The 20,726-nt window shown below is 46.7% G+C and overlaps 1 protein-coding gene across 1 annotated transcript in view; it reads right to left on the reverse strand.

Annotated features, from left to right (window-relative positions):
* CCN4 (cellular communication network factor 4) overlaps positions 1 to 20,324 on the reverse strand; it is a 33,421-nt gene extending 13,097 nt beyond the window's left edge. Inside the window, exon 1 of the mRNA XM_083516922.1 lies at positions 20,085 to 20,324. Coding sequence (XP_083373048.1) covers positions 20,085 to 20,132 — 48 coding nt within the window. The 5' untranslated portion in view covers positions 20,133 to 20,324. The remainder of the gene's footprint in view (positions 1 to 20,084) is intronic.
* Between the last annotated feature and the right edge of the window lie 402 nt (positions 20,325 to 20,726).

The raw sequence follows: 20,726 nt of genomic DNA on the forward strand, positions 1-20,726 counted from the left end.
AATGGAATTTGTTGGTTCCCTTTGTTGATAGCATTTAGTTAATAGTTTTCAGGTTCTCTTGAAGCTTTTCATCCAGTCTTCTGAAGACCATAAGTGAATCCAAGGTCACGTAAAACATGCAATTCATTTTGAGCCCCATTGATCACTGAATAATGCTTTCAAATAATAGTTCTCTGCTTTTTCAACAAAAGCAAAGTATTCTATCCTTCCTCCAAGGAGCTCATGTGATGTAAGAATGTAACAGGTTATATCCACTTACAACAACCCTGCATGGTAATAATTTACAAATTATTTATAATTCACAAATAATTTATAATTTACTCAGTGTTAAACCACAGAGCATAGGACTTGCCAATCAGAAGCCCCGTGACGGGGTGAGCTCCCGTTGCTCGGTCCCTGCTCCTGCCAACCTAGCAGTTCGGAAGCACATCAAAGTGCAAGCAGATAAACAGGTACCGCTCCAGCGGGAAGGTAAACAGTGTTTCCGTGCGCTGCTCTGGTTTTCCAGAAGCAGCTTAGTCATGCCGGCCACATGACCCAGAAACTGTCTGAGGACAAACGCCAGCTCCCTTGGTCAGTAAAGCAAGATGAGCACGCAACCCCAGAGTCGGCCACAACTGGACCTAATGGTCAGGGGTTCCTTTACCTTTAAGTATATAGAGGGACCTTAATTAAGAAGAAGCCTGCAACAGAATCATTCCTCAACCACCCCATACGCAGACAAGTAACACTGGGGATGTTGATAACTAGTTATGAGGAAGCTGTGTGTAGATCTTAATTAATAATAATAACCAGCATCCGATCTTGCTCAAGGTATTTTGCTGCCCGAGGTCAGAGGCAGCCCAAGATATTTTGCTGTCTGATGCAAAGGACAAGATGGCAGCCTCTACTTCCTCATAGAAAACCCAACTGGGTTGACAAGGATTCATCCTCCACAAAATCTGAGAATATTAGACTGTGATAGGGGTTGCAGGGCAGGTGAGTTTAGGGGAATAGTAGGGGGAAGCTTCCTATCTCTCACTATCTGCCAATGGTGGTGGCTGCCCCAACCTGCCTAATGGTAGAGCTGGCAGTGCTTGAGATAACAGAAAAGATGGTGCCCTCCCCAATTCCCTCAACCGTTCCTCATCAGGCTTGGTTTCCAGACCCTTGATAATCTTGCTTGCCTTCTTCGGCGCACGTTCCGGCTTGTCAATATCCTTCTTAAATTGTGGCACCCAGAGTTGGACACAGTATTCCAGGTGTGGTTTCATCAAAGCATGAATAGAGCAGTACTATTACTTCCTTTGATGTGAACACTATATTTCAGTTGATTAGAAGGAAAGCACAGTTGCCATCTTTTAAAACTGACTCCCTTTTTGTGCCCCTAGAAAGGAAGCTACATGTAGCAAATGACCCATTTTTGTTGCAAAGGGACAAAGCAAAGGGAAAACTTATTTTGTTGTTCGCTATTGTGCAACGCATTGGAATGGGCCAGTTGAAAATAATTGGCAATGATTACCCAGTAGTAAATAGTAGGATGACAAAGAGATACTTGCTGCAGGCTCCGCTGCCTTTTCTTGCGGCTCCACCTAGTGGTGCAAATATTTTCTGAGCCTGCAATTGCAAGTTTCACTAGCGGTGATGTGTGCAACCCTCCTTTCAGCAATCAAAATTATAATAGAAAAATACCACCACCCAACAGCAGCAGCTGCAACCCAAAACAAACAAACAAACAAACAAACAAACAAACAAACAAACAAAAGCATGAACCAGCCAAGCTAAAATCAGAATTACAAAATGTTATACTTCTGGAGGAATAAGACACTGTTCAATGTATCAGGGATGGGGAACCAACAGATCTCCTGATCTTGTATTCCCAGCTCCCATCACCTTTGCTATAGGCTTGCTCACACATTACACTGAACACAGGAACAAGCTGTCTGGATAAATGCACATGTGTTTGTAACACGGAGCGGACGCTTGTTGATTTGTACAACTCTGTACAATTTCAAATGCCTGAGAAACAAGTCTAGATCCAGTCCAGAGACCAACTGGTATAAAAGCAGTGCTTTTTTGCAGCCAGAACTCACCAGAACTCAGTTTCAGCACCTCTCAGGTGGGTGCCATTGCCATTATAAGAGAATAAGGGAGGCATTCGTGGTGAGTTCCGGCACCTCTTTTTCTAGAAAAAAATTGCACTGGATAAAAGAAGGCTTGCAGGGAGAGAAAGGTCTTCAACAGGCACCGAAAAGGCAATAGGTAAAGGTAAAGGGACCCCTGACAGTTAGGTCCAGTCACGGACGACTATGGGGTTGCGGCGCTCATCTCGTTCTATAGGCCGAGGGAGCCGGCATACAGCTTCCGGGTCATGTGGCCAGCATGACTAAGCCGCTTCTGGCGAACCAGAGCAGCGCATGGAAACACCGTTTACCTTCCCACCAGAGTGGTACCTATTTTTCTACTTGTACTAGCATGCTTTCGAACTGCTAGGTTGTCAGGAGCTGGGACTGAGTAACGGGAGCTCACCCCATCGTGGGGATTCGAACCGCCGACCTTCTGATTGGCAAGCCCTAGGGTCTGTGGTTAAGACCACAGCACCACCCACATCCTGAAAAGGCAAGAGACTTCCTCATATGTAGTGGCAAGGAGTTCCAAAGCATAGTTGTCACCTAGTGGCTTCCCAGATCCAGCCACCATTGCTGGTTAAGCATAAAGCTGGAGAGATGTTCTGGCAGGAGGGCCCAACTGGATGTCAACATCAGCGCTAAGGAGCTGTGCCAGCTGCTTGGTGCCTGAAGGTGGCAGATGCTGGCACCAGCGTGGGATATTTAAAGCCCAGTCAAATCAACAATTCATGTTTTGCTAGATAGGCACGTGATAGGAGCCAAATCTCACAGAGTTTTCCTGTAAATTTCTAGAGAGAACTCTGCGAGAGACACTCCCACTGTCCCCTGACAAGGGTGGGCATAGCTTTTCTCCTATCTTCCTGGGTATGGTCTCTTCCTCTTTCAATCTCTTTCCGCTCTGCCAGCAAGTCTATCTTAAGTTAGACTTCAACGTGTACACTGGTACCTCAGGTTAAGAACTTAATTCGTTCCGAGGTCTGTTCTTAACCTGAAACTGTTCTTCACCTGAGATACCACTTTAGCTAACGGGGCCTCCTGCTGCCACCGTGCGATTTCTGTTCTCATCCTGAAGCAAAGTTCTTAACCCAAGGTACTATTTCTGGGTTAGTGGAGTCTGTAACCTGAAGCGTCTGTAACCTGAGGTACCACTGTATTTGGAATTGATTTACCATTTTAAGCCTACTTGAACGAAGCTGCTGTATCTGTTACTCTTCAGCAAGCATTCTGAGTGAGTAAATGTTATTTCCCCCTTTTACAAGACTATCTGTGCAATGATTGTTTTAAGGGGGAGAAGAGGGGGAAATACCAGAAGTATCCAGTCTGCCTCAAAGCATCCTGGGACTCAGCTACATTAGTAAAGAAACAATGATTTGAAAGCACTATAAACATGCAACACCAGATGGCGCCAGAGAGCAGGAAATTTTTATACATCTTTTCCCATAGGGGTTTTTGTTATTATTGTTATAACAATCTAATGTCTGACTTATGTATAGAGTCCCCCCCCCCCCCGTGTGTAGATCCATCCCTGGATTACTTAAACTAAACGGCTAAAACTATCCTATCTAAGCTTCCCTTTCAAGCTGCAAAGGGATGTATCCTGCTGAACTCACAAACATGGGGAAGAAAGGATAATACCTAATAAATATATCATCTCCGAGCATCTATTCACATCCCAACAGCCAGCCTAGTTGGTCCAGATTAATAATCTGGAGGATTGTAGGATCCTCAGGAGCAATTTTTGGGACCACCCAGAGAGGCTGTAAGGAGGACAAGTGAAATGAGAGAGAGAGAAGTTTTAATTTTTTAAAAAAGCTACATTTGTTGATGCAATATATAGACTGTCCTATAGAGACTTATGGCTGGATTAGCCCAAGTTGCTATTTTTAACTGAGATGCAAGATGGATTTCTAGTTGCATTGTGCAGCAAAGATGTCTGTGGGAAGCATGTGGGAAAGTCTTTTTTGAGTTCCAGATTCCCACATACATCTAATTAAAATGAAAAATGAAGCACCACATACAGTACATTCTTCTTGGTCGAAAAGTTGCTTGGGTTGGCAGCATCGCTTAGTGCTCAGCATTCTTGTACGTTTTCCCAGAAGAGTCACCAAACTTATTTTCTTCTTTCTCTGTTTGGTCAGGCAGAAGGAATTCAGCGTTACAGGCAGGGGGAGACGGGAAGAATTTGCTGTTGATTCTCCTTCCATTTGGGGTTTCTTTGCCAACAGTATTTGATTTATGTAGGAACTGGGGAATACCTGGTTTACTTTCCCATGTTGACAATTTGCAGCCCTCATACCCCACAAACGTCCTGAAAAAAACGGGACATCCATTTCCCCCCAATGAGAGCACAGTGGCCATTTTGGTTACCATGATCTCTCCCCCCCCAAAAAAAAAAACCCACACTTTGGGGGGACATGGTATTGTGTGCCACCCCAAAATGTGCATTTTGGGGCTCCATGAGAGCACAACACTGGAAAAAAGTGTATCTTTTGGGCTCCATGATCTTGTGTGGATGATTTGCACGAGAAGACATGCATCCCAGTTTTGGGACTCAACAGATTGGCCCTCCAACCTCTGGATAAAAACCTCCAAAGGAGTAGACTCCACAATCTCCTGAGGGAGTCCATTCCACTGTCAAACAGCTCTTACTGCCAGGAAGTTCTTCCTGACATTTAGTTGGAATCTCCTTCCTTGTAACTTGAAGCCATGGGTTCGAGTCCTACCCTCTAGGGCAGGAGAAGGTGAAGTGTTGGTGGGTCCCCACGAGGCAAGACACAGTGGTAACAGCAAGAGCCTTTATTGAACTACATAACTGGGAAACAGGGGCAAAGCAACCGCTTATATACATTCCTGAAAGCCTGGGCCACTCCCACTCCCAACGTGATTGGCTGTCTAAACTTCCAAGCTGCGAATCGCGACTCAGAGTTCAAGGGCCAATGGCAGTGGCCCAAATCCTGAAATGTTCTGTGATTGGACATCTTGTATCGAATCAGGAGCTCAGAATCCTTAGTCCAGGCTCCAGCACAGGCAAACACAGACCACTGAATACATAACAGAAGGCAAGTTTATTCCCTCTTCCATGGGACAGCCCTTGAGATATTTGAAGATGGCTAGCATATCTCCTCTCAGTCTCCTCTTTTACAGGCTAAATGTTGGAGGGTATGGGTGAATAATAAATAATAAATAATAAATAGTAATTGGTAATAGGCCCTTGAAAGCCTCCCCAGGTTACACCCCAAGCCCAAGGCAGACCCTTCACTGGTCCTACTTTGAACCTTCCTGCCTCCTCCCCTGGCTGTGGGATGACCCTGAATTCCCATGATTCCTCTTGCTTCCCTGGATTGAGAGCACAGAAGGCTGTTTGAGCATGTGCAAGAATTACCCTAATGTAGAAAAGCAAGCTTTACGTCCATTGCTCCATCTCCTCCTCCTCCTTTTTTGGCAGATATTCTGTTGCATGCAATAAACATGACCCTATACAGCCATTTCCCCTACCTTCTTAGATTTTTCTTCTGTTGAATTTCCCTGAAGATATGTGACTGGGGTGAGTGTTTCCTAAACTTAAGTGTCCTCTCAAAGCTCAACGACTTGATTACATGGTTGTCTGCAAAAAGTCAGGGATTGCAAGGAATGAAGGATGTTGCCAGGGTTTCAGAGTTGACTTTTGTGATGCCGTTCCTGTTAGCCCATTACCAACTATTTTTACTATTTATTTTGCGGTTTCTGTATTGTAATTTTATGTTGTCAACCATCCTGAGATCTATGGATGAGAGGCAGTATCCAAATAATGATGGGGCTGCTGATATAATAATAATAATAATAATAATAATAATAATAATAATAATAATAATAATAATAATAATAAGGCCCTCTCAAAGTTGCCCAGAAAGAAATGTAGCTCTCCGGCTGAGAAAAGTCACCTACCCTTTGTACAAGGCTTAAATATCTACCAACTCAAAATCAATGGGAAGGGGGGCACAATTAATTTCGACTTCATCTCACCCAGCATGAATTCAGCATCAAAAACAAACGGAGGGCAGAAAGTTTAAGAAACATTATACACTTTTAATGCCCTGTTTCAAGTCGAGCTGTTTATCTAGGTAGAACACATGCAGCTGTATCAACAAGAAAGTGCAACCTGAAAGCAAACAGTACATTTTTATTTATATTTTTAATTTTTTTTGTAATTCTCCTTTTCTTCACCTTGTAAAGAGCACAGGGATCTGTGCAGAAATAGCCCCGGTTGGAAATTTAGTCCACAAGGCTGCCTTGACTGAGGTTGCACTTGGCGGACTCTGGAAAAGGGCTCAGAATTGTGGCTTTTGGATTCTGCTTATTAGTTCTGGACTCCGTGTTTGAAAGAGAAACAGTGGGTAGAATTCTGGCACACCCAGACAGCTGTGGAGTAGCTTGGTTTTCATTGCATCTCAGTTCCTTTTGCAAATGGAACATTGCACTGGTTGTGGGGAACATGCAGTTTCTCTTTCGCTCCCACTCAGGATGTGAGAGGCTGGGAGAAGAGAGGGACAAAACTTAAGATGTATCTGTGAGAGAGATTTCTGTACTTATCCATCTCTTCTATCTTTTCTCTATTCTCCCCTCCCCCTCATTTTTACTTTTTCTTTTTTGTGTGTAATTAGTTTGCCTTTTAATGAGGGTGAAAGAGGAGAGCGCAAAATATGGTCTGAAGCTCAACATCAAAAAAACGAAGGTCATGGCCACTGGGCCCATCACCTCCTGGCAAATTGAAGTGGAAGAAATGGAGGCAGTGAGAGATTTTACTTTCTTGGGCTCCATACTCACTGCAGTTGGTGACAGCAGTCACAAAATGAAAAGACGCCTGCTTCTTGGGAGAAAAGCAATGACAAACCTAGACAGCATCTTAAAAAGTAGAGACATCACCTTGCCAACAAAGGTCCGTATAGTTAAAGCTATGGTTTTCCCAGTAGTGATGTATGGAAGTGAGAGCTGGACCATCAAGAAGGCTGATTGCCAAAGAACTGATGCTTTTGAATTATGGTGCTGGAGGAGACTTTTGAGAGTCCCATGGACTGCAAGAAGATCAAACCTATCCATTCTGAAGGAGATCATCCCTGAGTGCTCACTGGGGAAGGACAGATCCTGAAGCTGAGGCTCCAATACTTTGGCCACCTCATGAGAAGAGAAGATTCCCTGGAAAAGACCCTGATGTTGGGAAAGATGGAGGGCACAAGGAGAAGGGGACAGCAGAGGATGAGATGGTTGGACAGTGTTCTTGAAGTTACCAGCATGACCAAAGTGTGGGAGGCAGTGGAAGACAGGAGTGCCTGGCGTGCTCTGGTCCAGGGGGTCATGAAGAGTCGGACACGACTAAACAACTAAACAACGAAGTTTGCCTTTTATTGTGGTGCAAAAAGTGTTAACAAAACTATATCATAAAAAGCATGGGTAGGCAAACTAAGGCCCGAGGGCCGGATCTGGTCCAATCACCTTCTAAATTCAGCCCTGGACGGTCTGGGAATCAGGGTGTTTTTACATGAGTAGAATGTGTGCTTTTATTTAAAATGCATCTCTGGGTTATTTGTGGGACATAGGAATTCGTTCATCCCCCCCCCCAAATATAGTCCTGCCCCCCACAAGGTCTGAGGGACAGTGGACCGGCCCCCTGATGAAGAAGTTTGCTGACCCCTGATAAAAAGAAAGAAAGAAAAAATAAACATTTAAACATAAGGGGGCAGCATTGAGGCAGAATTGAGGCCACACTTTGCTTGAAAGACTAGACTGAGAATGAAGGAGGGCAGGGTGGCATGTGAAAACATTTTGCTGGGGTATTTAGTTGCTTTGGTTCTCCTTTAGAAATAAAAATTCAAAGACCACATCTTTCTTGAGTTTCAGTTGAGAGCATAGCAGCTAGTGCTGCTAGTGTGTTCTGGTCCAAAATCGGCAAGATGCTAGCTCGATATTTGTGCCCTAAAGTGCAGGAGTTATTTTGGCACACAGGTTGCAAGCTCAGATATGGATCAGGATAGTAGCAAGAACAGGAGAGTTTCAATCTGCATAGGAAATAGAAGCAAATAGGGGCCTTGATCCATTTGTTGTTGTTTAGTCGTGTCTGACTCTTCGTGACCCCATGGACCAGAGCAGGCCAGGCGCTCCTGTCTTCCACTGCCTCCCACAGTTTGGTCAGATTCATGTTTGTAGCTTCGAGAACACTGTCCAACCATCTTGTCCTCTGTCGTCCCCTTCTTCTTGTGCCCTCCATCTTTCCCAACATCAGGGTCTTTTCCAGGGAATCTTCTCTTCTCATGAGGTGGCCAAAGTATTGGAGCCTCAGCTTCACTATCTGTCCTTCCAGTGAGCACTCAGGGCTGGTTTCCTTCAGAATGGAGAGGTTTGATCTTCTTGCAGTCCATGGGACTCTCAAGAGTCTCCTCCAGCACCATAATTCAAAAGCATCAATTCTTCGGCGATCAGCCTTCTTTATGGTCCAGCTTTCACTTCCATACATCACTACTGGGAAAACCATAGCTTTAACTTGATCCATAGTAGGAGACAAAGCATTATATCCCCCTAACCGTTTTCTCCCTACATAATATATTCTGCCTTTCCCTCAGAATCAGGACTCAAAGTGTCTCACAATTTAAGGAGGGGGATTCAAACTCCCCTACTAGCTACAAGCATATAAAAAGTTGCGGGCTTTTTTAAAAAATGAATTGCACGTGCAATTAAAAAGCCCATATCTACTTGGCTCTCAGTCCAGATCAGTCCCAATTGCACTGGTGATTTTGAGGCAAGAGGACAACGATTAAGGCTATAGATACAGAGATTACAGAATCACAGAGTTGTAGAGTTGGACTGGCCTCTTTTGAGTGAAGTGGGAGTTCCTCCAGAGCAGCAGGGGGCGCCACAGCAATGCTGTAGAATAGAGAGCGAGAGCTGGGGGGTGTGCACCATGTTTTAGCATCGCACAGGGCACCACTGAAATTTGAGAGCTCCAAAATCCCCCACTGCTTTACCTAACAGTAGGGCAAGCGGTGGATACTTGTCACTGTGTCCCATTGTGCCTGAAGCGGTTTAGTCATGCTGGCCACATGACCTAGAAAGCTGACTGTGGACAAACATTGGCTCCCTTGGCCTGAAAAGCAAGATGAGTGCTACATCCCATAGTCACCTTTGACTGGACTTCAACATCCAGAGGCCCTTTAGTTTTTTTAACCTTTACACTAGACAGAATCTTGGTTATAGACTAGCGCTGGGCAATATTTTGTTTTCAGCATCGTAATATATCAGCAGCCGATGCCTGATTCTTGTCTTCCAAAGCAACTACTCTATTCTGAATTTAAAAATAGAAAGCGTAATTCCGGTGGTTAACCAAAGAGGTTTAAAGACTGTCTCAAGGCAAATCTAAAAAAAATGTAGTATAAACACCAGCAACTGGGAAACACTGACCTGCGAGCGCTCCAATTGGAGAACAGCCTTTACTAAAGGTGTCATGGGCTTTGAAGACTCTCGAACTCAGGACGCAAGGGAGAAACATACTAAGAGGAGGGCACTCTTGGCAAACCCTCACCATGATTAACTCCTGCCTGGAAACCTATGTCCCCACTGTGGAAGGACATGTGGATCCAGAATTGGCCTCCACAGTCACTTACGGACTCACTTTTAAAACTATGTTTATGGAAGACAATCTGACTCGGCTATGAGTGATCGCCAAAGAAGATATCAGCAGCTAATTATCACAATATGCTGATAAATCATGTCTGGAATGCACCCCAGCTGCTCCTGATATAATTTATCAATATATCGCCCAACTCTAGTATACACCAGCGGATCCAAGTTCAGATTCTACACTCAAATTCCACACGCTGCTCAGGACACTATCAACCCTTTCAGAATGGTTGTGTGGATAATGAAACAACTCCCCATTTCTGCTCTTTGAAGGAAGGACTGGATCCAGCTCTGGTTAACAGCAAGTGACCTTTCCCGCTGCTTGAATGTGGGATGTTTCAGCAAAGCCGAGGTTACGTACGGGGGAAATTTGGCACAAAACGAAAGGAGATTAGCAAGCATGTTTGAAGTCCACGGAGTGGGAGGTGCTGCCTTACGCTTGGGTAAAAATAAAAATAATGCCACATATTTACTTCGTCCCGCCTCCCACTTGCCGGCAGGATGTCTAGAGTATTTTCTGCTGAAATTGTTTAGTCTGCTAGATCGCAGACGTCCCGGAAGCGAGACAGAAGCTATGCCGGGGGATGTTTCGTTGCAAGAGTCAGCATGCTCCTCTGCCTCATTGGGCAAATCATCTATAAAAGAGAATAAACATTGTGTACCCAGTAGCTGCATGTGTGTACAGTGGAGCCCAGCTGAATTCCTAAGTCCACTCCCCTTATTACGTTAGCAGGGCATATCGTTCTTTTCGCTGCTTGGTTTCCATTTAATACTTTGGGTACAACCAAATGCATGTCTGCTCAGAAATAACCCCTGTTTAATTCCCCTGCATTTATTTCATGATAAGCATGTATAGCAGAAACAGCCAGTGTGGGGTTCTCCAGATCACTGGCCATCATCCCTAACCATTGGCCATACTGGCTAGACTCATGGGAGTTGTAGTCCCTTGACATCTATTGGCTACTTCTGAGACTGCAGCTCGCGAATGTGTTTTATGTCTATATATTTTTACATAGAAAGCTGATTTGGATGCTTTAAGTGAGTCACATACTCAAGTCATGCCGCACACGTCTAGCCTATGGTTAAGGAATTAAGTATATTTTGAGGGGAGGGGAAGTACCCATTTTACAGGTGGGGAGGTTTGTACTTGAATTAGTCTCCAGAGCCTCCAACATTTTCCCAATGAAAGTAAGGACATTCTATTCCATACCCTCCAACATTTCTACATTGGAAATTGGGGTGTCCTAAGGAAAAGTGGGACATTCCGGGATCAAATCGGCTTCTGTAAATCTGGGACTGTCCCTGGAAAATAGGGACAGTTGTAGGGTCTGTAGTCTCTGCATCAGCCTGTGATATCCATGGCAGAGAACGCAACAGCATATGCAGAACTCAAGGAAGTGAGCCAAGCCCAAAGCCGTGGGTCTTGCTTTGCTACTGCTCCCCTCTGAAGAGAGAGGAAATACGCTGGACCACCCCTGGGGTGACAGTGGACCCCCCACCCACCCACCCACTGAGTTGCAACAGCTGGCCTTGACATCAGACTTCTGGGTGGGGAAGTTAAAAGGGGGGGGGGGAGAGATTGTTGGCGTGAGGTGAACGATTTTTGGACTAAGGGGAGGATGAGGTTTTGTTTATGTTTGTTTATTTGTGAATTAGTGGTTCTCAGTATTGTAATAATAATAATAATAATAATATAATAAAAATAAAAATAAAAATAAAAAACAACTTATATCCCGCCCTCCCAAGTGAAGCCGGCCTCGGAGTGGCTAACAACAGTAAAAGTAACAGTTTACATAAAATCACAATCAGTTAATTGAAATACATTCTAGAATCAATTCATTGTAAAATTAATTCAGAATCAAATTAGGCTAGAGTTCTATGAGTATTATCAAAGGAGGGGGTCAGACTGTGCCTTGGCCAAAGGCCTGGTGGAACAGCTCTGTCTTGCGGAAAGATATCAAGTCCCGCAGGGCCCTAGTCTCTTGTGAGAGAGCGTTCCACCAGATCGGGGCCACGGCCGAAAAAGCCCTGGCTCTGACTGAGGCCAGCCTAACCTCCCTGTGGCCTGGGACCTCCAAGAAGTTTTTGTCTGAAGACTGTAAGGTCCTCCGTGGGATATACCAGGAGAGGCGGTCCCATAGGTACGAGGGTCCTAGGCCGTATAGGGCTTTAAACCAGCACCTTAAACCTGATCCTGTACTCCACCGGGAGCCAGTGCAACTGGTATAGTCCCCATGAGTCCAGCCAGCATGGCCAATGGTTAGGGATGGTGGCCAGTGATTTGGAGGACCCCACCCTGGCTGTTTCTGCTATACATGCTTATCATGCAGGGGAATTAAACAGGGGTTATTTCTTTGTTATTTGAGTTTTATGGTTGTTATATTATATGAACTACTAATGTATTCCCCCTGTTTTCCTCCTCTATGGTAATATATATTGAATATCCCTCCCCCCCCCTTTTCTTTTTTTGATGTAAGTCACTTGGGAGATAGGCGACAAATAAGTCTAATCAATGAAGTGAAATGGAAAATGAGGAAGGGTGAAGTTGAGTCTGTAAAAATAGCTTCGAGTCAGGACTTGTCCCAGCTTTGGGATTCTCAATCTATAAAGATGGTAATTTGTGAATCTGCAGACATCTTGAACACAGAGCAATGCCTCTCTCTCTCTCTCTCTCTCTCTCTCTCTCTCTCTCTCTCTCTCTCTCACACACACACACACACACACACACACACACACGATGAGCCACAGAAGAGCCACAGCAGTGGAAGAACACTTGCTTCTATGCAAAACCAGGGTTGTAAAGACGGCAGAGAGAACCTTGGATCAAATCTATGCTTCCAGGTGCCATAAGAAAGCTGCAGAGATAGTGCAGGATAGTGCGCACCCTGGAAACGATCTCTTTCAGCTTCTACCTTCTGGAAGAAGGTACAGGGTTATAAAGACTAGGACTAGCTGCCTGAGAAACAGTTTCTACCCAAATGCGATTTTGGTTTTAAATACTCTATGGGAGTATATTGTATTTAATTATCAGAGTTTTTAGGGGGCTAACCAGGCTGGGATAGCTGGGATAGCAGGCTTGTTTTCAATTTCGTTGCTCTGTATGGGACAATGACAATAAAGATTATCGTATCGTAACCCTGGAGAGCCACACCTAGTCAGGGCAGGAGTGGCAAACATTCTCAGCCCAAGATCCACATTCCATCCTGGGCAACTTTCCAAGGGCCACATGCCTGTGGTACGGGGGCCAGGGGTGAAAGAGGGCAGAGAAATGGATGCAACTCTCCCTTTCGTACACCAGGCTGCATTCCAGCCATGCAAAAGCCACTTCTCTCCATCCACCCCAGGAAGAGACGTGATCACAATTCAAGGACACAGCCCAGTCAGGCAAAGGAGCCAGCAGAGGGTGCAGAACAGAGCCTATGGAGGGCTAAGGATTGGGTGTGGTGGCAAAGAGAGAGAGAGAGAGAGAGAGAGAGAGAGGCCGGCAGGACGCATGCCACTTCTCCAACCTCAAAGCACTGAGCCCAGAGCAGCTTGCCAAGGCATTTAAAACAGGCAAGCCACAATTCCATCAATAGAGAATCCTGTCAAAAATCACAATGGCATGAAAGCAAATACTGAGAATTCAATAGCAAGTGATGCAGTTCTATACGTAATTGCATGGGACGTGGGTGGCACTGTGGTCTAAACCACTAAGCCTCTTGGGCTTGCCGATCCGGAGGTCAGCGGTTCGAATCCCCGCGACAGAGTACACTCCCGTTGCTCAATCACAGCTCCTGCCTACCTAGCAGTTCGAAAGCACAACAGTGCAAGTAGATAAATAGGTACCACTGCAGTGGGAAGATAAATGGTGTTTCCATGCGCTCTGGCTTCTGTCACGGTGTTCTGTTGCACCAGAAGCGGTTTAGTCCTGCTGGCCACATGACCCGGAAAGCTGTCTGTGGACAAACACCAGCTCCCTTGGCCTGAAAGCGAGATGAGTGCCACAACCCCATAGTCGCCTTTGACTGGACTTAACCGTCCAGGGGTCATTTACCTTTACAGTGGTAGCTGGGGTTACATATGCTTCAGGTTACAGACTCCGCTAACCCAGAAATAGTACCTCGGGTTAAGAACTTTGCTTCAGGATGAGAACAGAAATTGTGCTCTGGCAGCATGGCGGCAGTGGGAGGCCCCATTAGCTAAAGTGGTGCTTCAGGTTAAGTACAGTTTCAGGTTAAGAACGGACCTCCTGAACAAATTAAGTACTTAACCCAAGGTATCACTGTACCTCTATACAGTGGTACCTGTATAGAGTGGTACTTGATTCAAAAGTAATTGATCGACAAGCACCAGGTAGACTTAACAACTCTGAGAGAAGCTTTCTAGAAACCATAGAAGTGTAGAGTTGGAAGGGACCTTTGAGGAATGTAGGAATCTCAGCTAGATCCTACATGGCAGGGGACCACGCAAGCTCTGCTGAAAAACCTCCAAGGAGGGTCTTCACCCAGTGCTCGGCCTTGGTCCAGTATACCTGAAGGAGCGTCTCCAGCCCCATCGTTCTGCCTGGACACTGAGGTCCAGCGCTGAGGGCCTTCTGGCGGTTCCCTCACTGCGAGAAGCGAAGTTACAGGGAACCAGGCAGAGGGCCTTCTCGGTAGTGGCACCCGCCCTGTGAAACGCCCTCCCATAAGATGTCAAAGAGAAAAACAACTACCAGACTTTTAGAAGACATCTGAAGGCAGCCCTGTTTAGGGAAGCTTTTAATGTTTAATAGGTTATTGCAGTGTTTCCCAACCGGTGTGCCGCGGCACACTACTGTGCCGTGAGACACCGGCTGGTGTGCCGTGGGAGGGAGGCGGGCGAGTCGGGCGGCGAGAGGCGGCGGCGGCGGCGGCGAGGATCCGCGTCGAGCCGGGGGCGGCTCCGCGGTGGTGGTGCCGAGCGGCGGGGCAGCTCGCGCAAAAGGGAGGAGCGCGAGACAGCGGAGGAGGAGGAGGCCGGCATGTCCGGGCAGCAGCAGCAACAGCAGCAGCAGCAACTCCCGGCGACGGCTCCTCCTCCGCCCGCTATCGCCGCCGCCGCCTCAGCTGCCCTCGCTCTGCTGCCTCCTCCCACCCCGGCAAGGGGAAGGGAAAAAACGTTCACTTTTGTGCGTCCCCCCCCCCGCGTGACGCTGCGCGCTGACGTCACGGGGCGGGGCTTTAATGGTGGTGTGCCGCGAGATTTTTTTCCGGTAAGCAGGTGTGCCGTTGCCCAAAAACGTTTGGGAAACACTGGGTTATTGGATTTTAATATTCTGTTGGAAGCCGCCCAGAGTGGCTGGGGAAACCCAGCCAGATGGGCAGGGTATAAATAAATTATTATTATTATTATTATTATTATTATTATTATTATTATTATTAGTGCAGCAGGACAATCTCAGGGGATCACAGCTCCAGCCACAAGGGAGGGAGGTCTGGTCTCAGCCCCGGATGAAACACAGGCTCCCTTGCAAACATCCCAAGCCCCATTTAGAATAACAGAGTCATAGAAATGTAGAATTGGAAGGGACCCTGAGCATCATCTAGTCCAACCCCTTGAAAGGCAGGAATATGCAGCTGTCCCATATGGGGATTGAACCTGCGACCTTGGTATTATCAGCACCACACTCTAACCAACTGAGCTATGCAAGGATACACCATAATAAGCACTATAAATAAGCTTAACCACACAACAACCTCTGGTTGTCAAAGTGGACTGCCAAGCACTTGATTGCATCTCTAGAGTATTTCCCTTAATGGGAATTCAGTTTATTCTAAAACTGGACTGCCTTCCATTCAGAATTTTTGTGTTTGTTTCAGAATGAACTCTTAAGTTTTGGTAATAAACTTAGTGGGGCTGAATTGATGGCCAGGCTAGAAGCACCTCTTGAATGGCACAGAAGAGAGGTGATGGAAACAGCAATCCCTGAATATAGATATAGTTTACCTATGAGGTGGCCTTACCCCACATGTGCCCACTCGACCTCTTCAGCTGGAGGAATCGGGTCTATTACTGTTACCACATAATACCGGCTCTGCATTGCTAAGAACTCAATCGTTTGCTGCTGCAGCACCTGAACTTTGGAACTCTCTGCCTCTTGATCTCAAGCAAGCATCTTCACTGTGGTTTTTTGGGCACCTGCTAAAAGCATGCTTGTTTAGGCAACCACTGAGCCTAGGGCTTGCCGATCGGAAGGTCGGTGGTTCGAATCCCCACGACAGGGTGAACTCCCGTTGTTCGGTCCCAGCTTCTGCCAACCTAGCAGTTCGAAAGCACGCCAGTGTAAGTAGATAAATAGGTACCACTGTGACGGGAAGGTAAATGGCCTTTCCGGGCACTCTGGTTTGTCACGGTGTTCTGTTGCGCCAGAAGCGGTTTACTCATGCTGGCAACATGACCCAGAAAGCTGTCCGTAGACAAACGCTGGCTCACTCAGCCTGAAAGTGAGATGAGCACTGCCACAACCCCATAGTCACCTTTGACTGGACTTAACGGTCCAAGGGTCCTTTACCTTTACCCTTACCCAGGTACAGTGGTACCTTGGGTTAAGAATTTAATTCGTTCTGGAGGTCCGTTCTTAACCTGAAACTATTCTTAACCTCAAGCACCACTTTAGCTAATGGGGCCTCCTGCTGCTGCTGCGCCGCCGGAGCACGATTTCTGTTCTCATCCTGAAGCAAAGTTCTTAACCTGAGGTACTATTTCTGGGTTAGCGGAGTCTGTAACCTGAAGCGTATGTAACCTGAAGCGTATGTAACCCGAGGTACCACTGTATTTAGAAATGCTGATGCAATTTTTAATCTGTGTTAGTCTTTTATTTTATTGTATTGTTTTAAATCAGAGGTTTTCAACCTTTCTCAGGTCCAAGGCTCCCTTGACCAACTGCATGCTTTCTGCAGCACTCCTGTGGGGCTCAGGAGCCCAGTTACATCACACCTTGCCTGCACCTTCCCTTGTGGAGGGTTCCCTCAGCCTCCTTTCCTCTCCCTTATCCTTGGGCAGCCGCAGTTGCCGCTCCTTGTGTCTCAGCTGCCCCTCCCCACCCCAAAGAGAGGTGCCTCATTACAATGCCCCACGGGGCCCTGGGAAGCACCCCTTGGCCAATCCAAGAGGCCCCATTCACCTGGGGACCTTGTAGCCAGAGCTGCTGCAACAAACAGCTGTGCAAGCTTTTGGGAGGCAGAGTTGCAAGAGGGCATCAGAGGAAGGGATGGAAGGAAAGAGAGACAGAGGCCAGTGTTTCCCATGGCACCCCTGACCACCATTCAAGGCACCCCAGGGTGCCACAGCACACTGGTTGAAAACCACGGTTTGGTCATTTTTCTTGGTTTTATTGTTCTATCTTTCTGCAAACAGGGACGCGGGTGGCACTGTGGGTTAAACCACAGAGCCTAGGACTTGCCGATCAGAAGGTCGGCGGTTCGAATCCCAGTGACGGGGTGAGTTCCCGTTGCTCGGTCCCTGCTCCTGCCAACCTAGCAGTTCGAAAGCACGTCAAAAGTACAAGTAGATAAATAGGTACCGCTCCGGCGGGAAGGTAAACGGCGTTTCCGTGTGCTGCTCTGGTTCGCCAGAAGCGGCTTAATCATGCTGGCCACATGACCCGGAAGCTGTACGCCGGCTCCCTCGGCCAATAAAGCCAGATGAGCGCCGCAACCCCAGAGTCGGTCACGACTGGACCTAATGGTCAGGGGTCCCTTTACGTTTACCTTTATCTTTCTGCAAACAGCTTTGAGGGTGTTTTGGGTGGGGGTTTTTTTTAACACTCAAGCAGTGTATACATTTAATGAAACAAATTTTATACACGGACACAACTGTTTTTGCCATTTAAAGGGATATTTCTAGAAATAAACAACGGCAGAAGCAACGAGGGAGAAAAGCAGAGAGGCTCGCGATGACTCCGCCCACAGAGCCAGCTCAACCATAGAGAACAAGTGGAGGGGCAGCTGTAGGGGAAGGACCATAGCTCAGTGGTAGAACATCTGCTTTGAATGCAGACGGTCCCGGGTCTGACCCCTAGTGGTAGGACTGGGGGAAAACAGCTTCCTGGTAAACCTGGAGGACTAAGCTGGATGGACTGAGTATAAGGCATTGTCCCAGGTTGATGCTCATTTTGATCAGTGCCCAGGAGGGAGAAGGAGAGAGGCTGTGCCATTGATAGAGGGGCTGCCGCAAAGGCAGCTTTGCAGAGGCTGCTTTCATTGGGTCAGTGTTGCTTACGTCCCTCAAAGCACAACTGAGAGCCTTTTCGGTTTCTGCCGGCTGCAGGTGGGAATTGGGAATCCCTGATGCTTAGGGAGAAAAGCTTGCACTGGGGATTTTCATCAAGACCGTGGCTGGGGTGAAGTGTTAAACCTCCCCTGTCCATGCACTGCAGTCTCAGTGCAAATGGCGGTCTCCCATGCCTGCATAGCTGTCAACTTTTCCCTTTTCTTGCAAGGAATCCTATTCAGAATAAGGGAATTTCCCTTTAAAAAGGGGGAAAGTTGACAGCTATGCATGCCTGTCATTAAACAAGGTAGCAACGACAGCCTGTTTGCAAGTACAGTCGTACCTTGGAAGTCGAACAGAATCTGTTCCAGAAGTCTGTTCGACTTCCAAAACGTTTGGAAACCAAAGTGTGGCTTCTGATTGGCTGCAGGGAGCTCCTGCAGCCAATCGGAAGCCACAAAAGCGCCGTTGAATGTTTGGCTTCCAAAAGAATGTTCAAAAACCAGAACACTCAGTTCCAGGTTTTGATAGTTCAGGAGCCAATTTGTTCAGGAGCCAAGGTGTTTGAGATCCAAGGTACGACTGTAATGCAATTAGGGCAGTGGCGTAGCGTGGGGGGTGCAGGGGGGCCGGCCGCACCGGGCGCAACATCTGGGGGTTAGGGTTAGGGGGCACAAATCCACGGGTTAGGGGGCGCAAATTACTTGCCTTGCCCCGGGTGCTGACAACCCACGCTACGCCACTGAATTAGGGTGATGGATAGGATGCAAAAAGGACCTTAGTTCCATTGTTCCTGGGGTTGTGCCATCATTCATCCTCATTCCTATGATTTTGAAAGCTCCAATTTCTTTTCTTTTCTTTTTAAATCTCCCGGAGCTATTCTTGGGCTGGCCCTTGTAAAGAGTTTCTGTTTTTCTCCCTCCTAAGATAGACTCTTCCTGCTGCTTGCTGCTCCACAATGGGTCACTTTAGGAAGAGCGGTAGAAAGAACTTACTGGTGGCTGCTGTTCCTGTTCCTTAAGTAAAATCTGCCTAGTAGTACACATCCCTAGCCCTCTCTTGCTCGCCAATGATGGACAACGACTGAATGTGCGTTGCTGTGTTAGGCTGCAATCACAGAGCCTCAGAGGACCTGCAAGGCTGCAATTCCGCCTTGCCAGCTGGCCTGCCCAAGCATCCCAGGAAACTGATATATCACCTCCCACTTCAAAAGCATGTATATTCCAAGCATAAAAGAAAGCTGCACATTACTCAATATTATTTTAAGTAACACGTTGCATGCCCAGTGTGCAGACTGCATGTTTTTCCTATTTCCCTACCTGGTTTTGACACCACCCTGGGATGGGCATCTGAAAAAGCAGGGTTCCTGCTTGCTGTCTGGTATAAATCTTCACGATGAACAAAAACACCGTCTGCTTCTTTGAACCGCTTCACTCTCTCCTGCAAGCTCTTTGGCCAGATCTTTTTTGCACCGCTTTTTTCCAGCGCTCCCACCCGATGCAAAACATTTGCAGTTTTGCTGACCCCTCTTTGCTTTGCTTTCCCGGCGCGGCATCATCCCCACAGCTGCTGCCACGTGTGGTGTGTCTGGGGGCTCACTCACCCCCTCGCTCAGCAGCCAAACGATATTCTCCATCTCCTCCTTTAGGCTCTGCTGAGCTTTCCCCCTGAATATCACTTCTTACATCTCCTGTTCTTTTTCTCAATTTTTTATTTTTTTAGGACACCAGGGCACTCTCAAAACTCACCCTGGCATCTCAAGACTCACCCCAGTGGCACAGGGCGAGATCTGCACAGAAATTAGATCTGTCCCCTGAAGCACCATCCGAGTTCTTCCTTCCCACATCACTCAATCATCATTTGAGCTGTCAAGAAAACCTCAACATATTCCCTCTGGGGCACAATGCATTTTGAAGAGGGCTTTGCTTCCTCGCCAGACCAGACCTCTCCCCCTCTTTTCATCTGCTTCTTTCCCCAAACTCTATTGCTAGTAAGATACGCAGGGTTTTTGTTCTTGCATTCCCCACCACCCATCCTGTAGAAAACAGCCTTTTGCATTCCTTTCATCCAGGTTGCAAAAAACAAATATTTGAGAGGAAAAAGGAGAAGACCCACCTGCAGAATGCCGTTGGTTGCTAGAATCCAGGGCAAAAGCCACCTCATCACTGGAAGCCAGGATGAAAGACATTGATTGAACCCAGATCTTTTAAAAAGGAGAAAAATAAAACTCCTTTTGGAACAAATTAGGCACCTCTTTGAGGGAATGCAGAGCGCAGCCGAGGTTGACAGTGGGTCTGACTTTTCCCTTTGGGCTCCAAGGGAGGTTTTATTGAAGACAGATCTGACGTCAGGGTAAAGGACGAGCCCTGCATTTTTCTCTGGGAGTAACTTTTCCTGCCTTTTATTTTTTTTCTTTTCCCTTCCCCTTCCTTTGAGTGATTCGTCCCACACCTCCTCCTTCGCACTGTATTGCCTTCAGCCAGAAGATCCTTAAAGGAAAACTCTCTGCACATCGGCGCGAGAAGCTGTAATTTCCACACCATGCTCAAATGCTCAGAGTTCACCTGTAATTATGGTTATTTATGGCAGCCCCTGGCAGCCAAGGCAGGTTTGGCTGTGTGGGAATAAATAATTTTTTGGGGGGAGAAGAGAGCTCTGTAGCTCTATCTGCACGGTATATTTACAGCACTTTTATACCACTTTATTTAATTTTTTTCAAAAAAAAAATTATTGGTTTTCACAAAATTATAAACAGAC

Source organism: Podarcis liolepis, assembly GCF_965112155.1.
Source record: "Podarcis liolepis genome assembly, chromosome: 8".
NCBI lineage: Eukaryota > Metazoa > Chordata > Lepidosauria > Squamata > Lacertidae > Podarcis > Podarcis liolepis.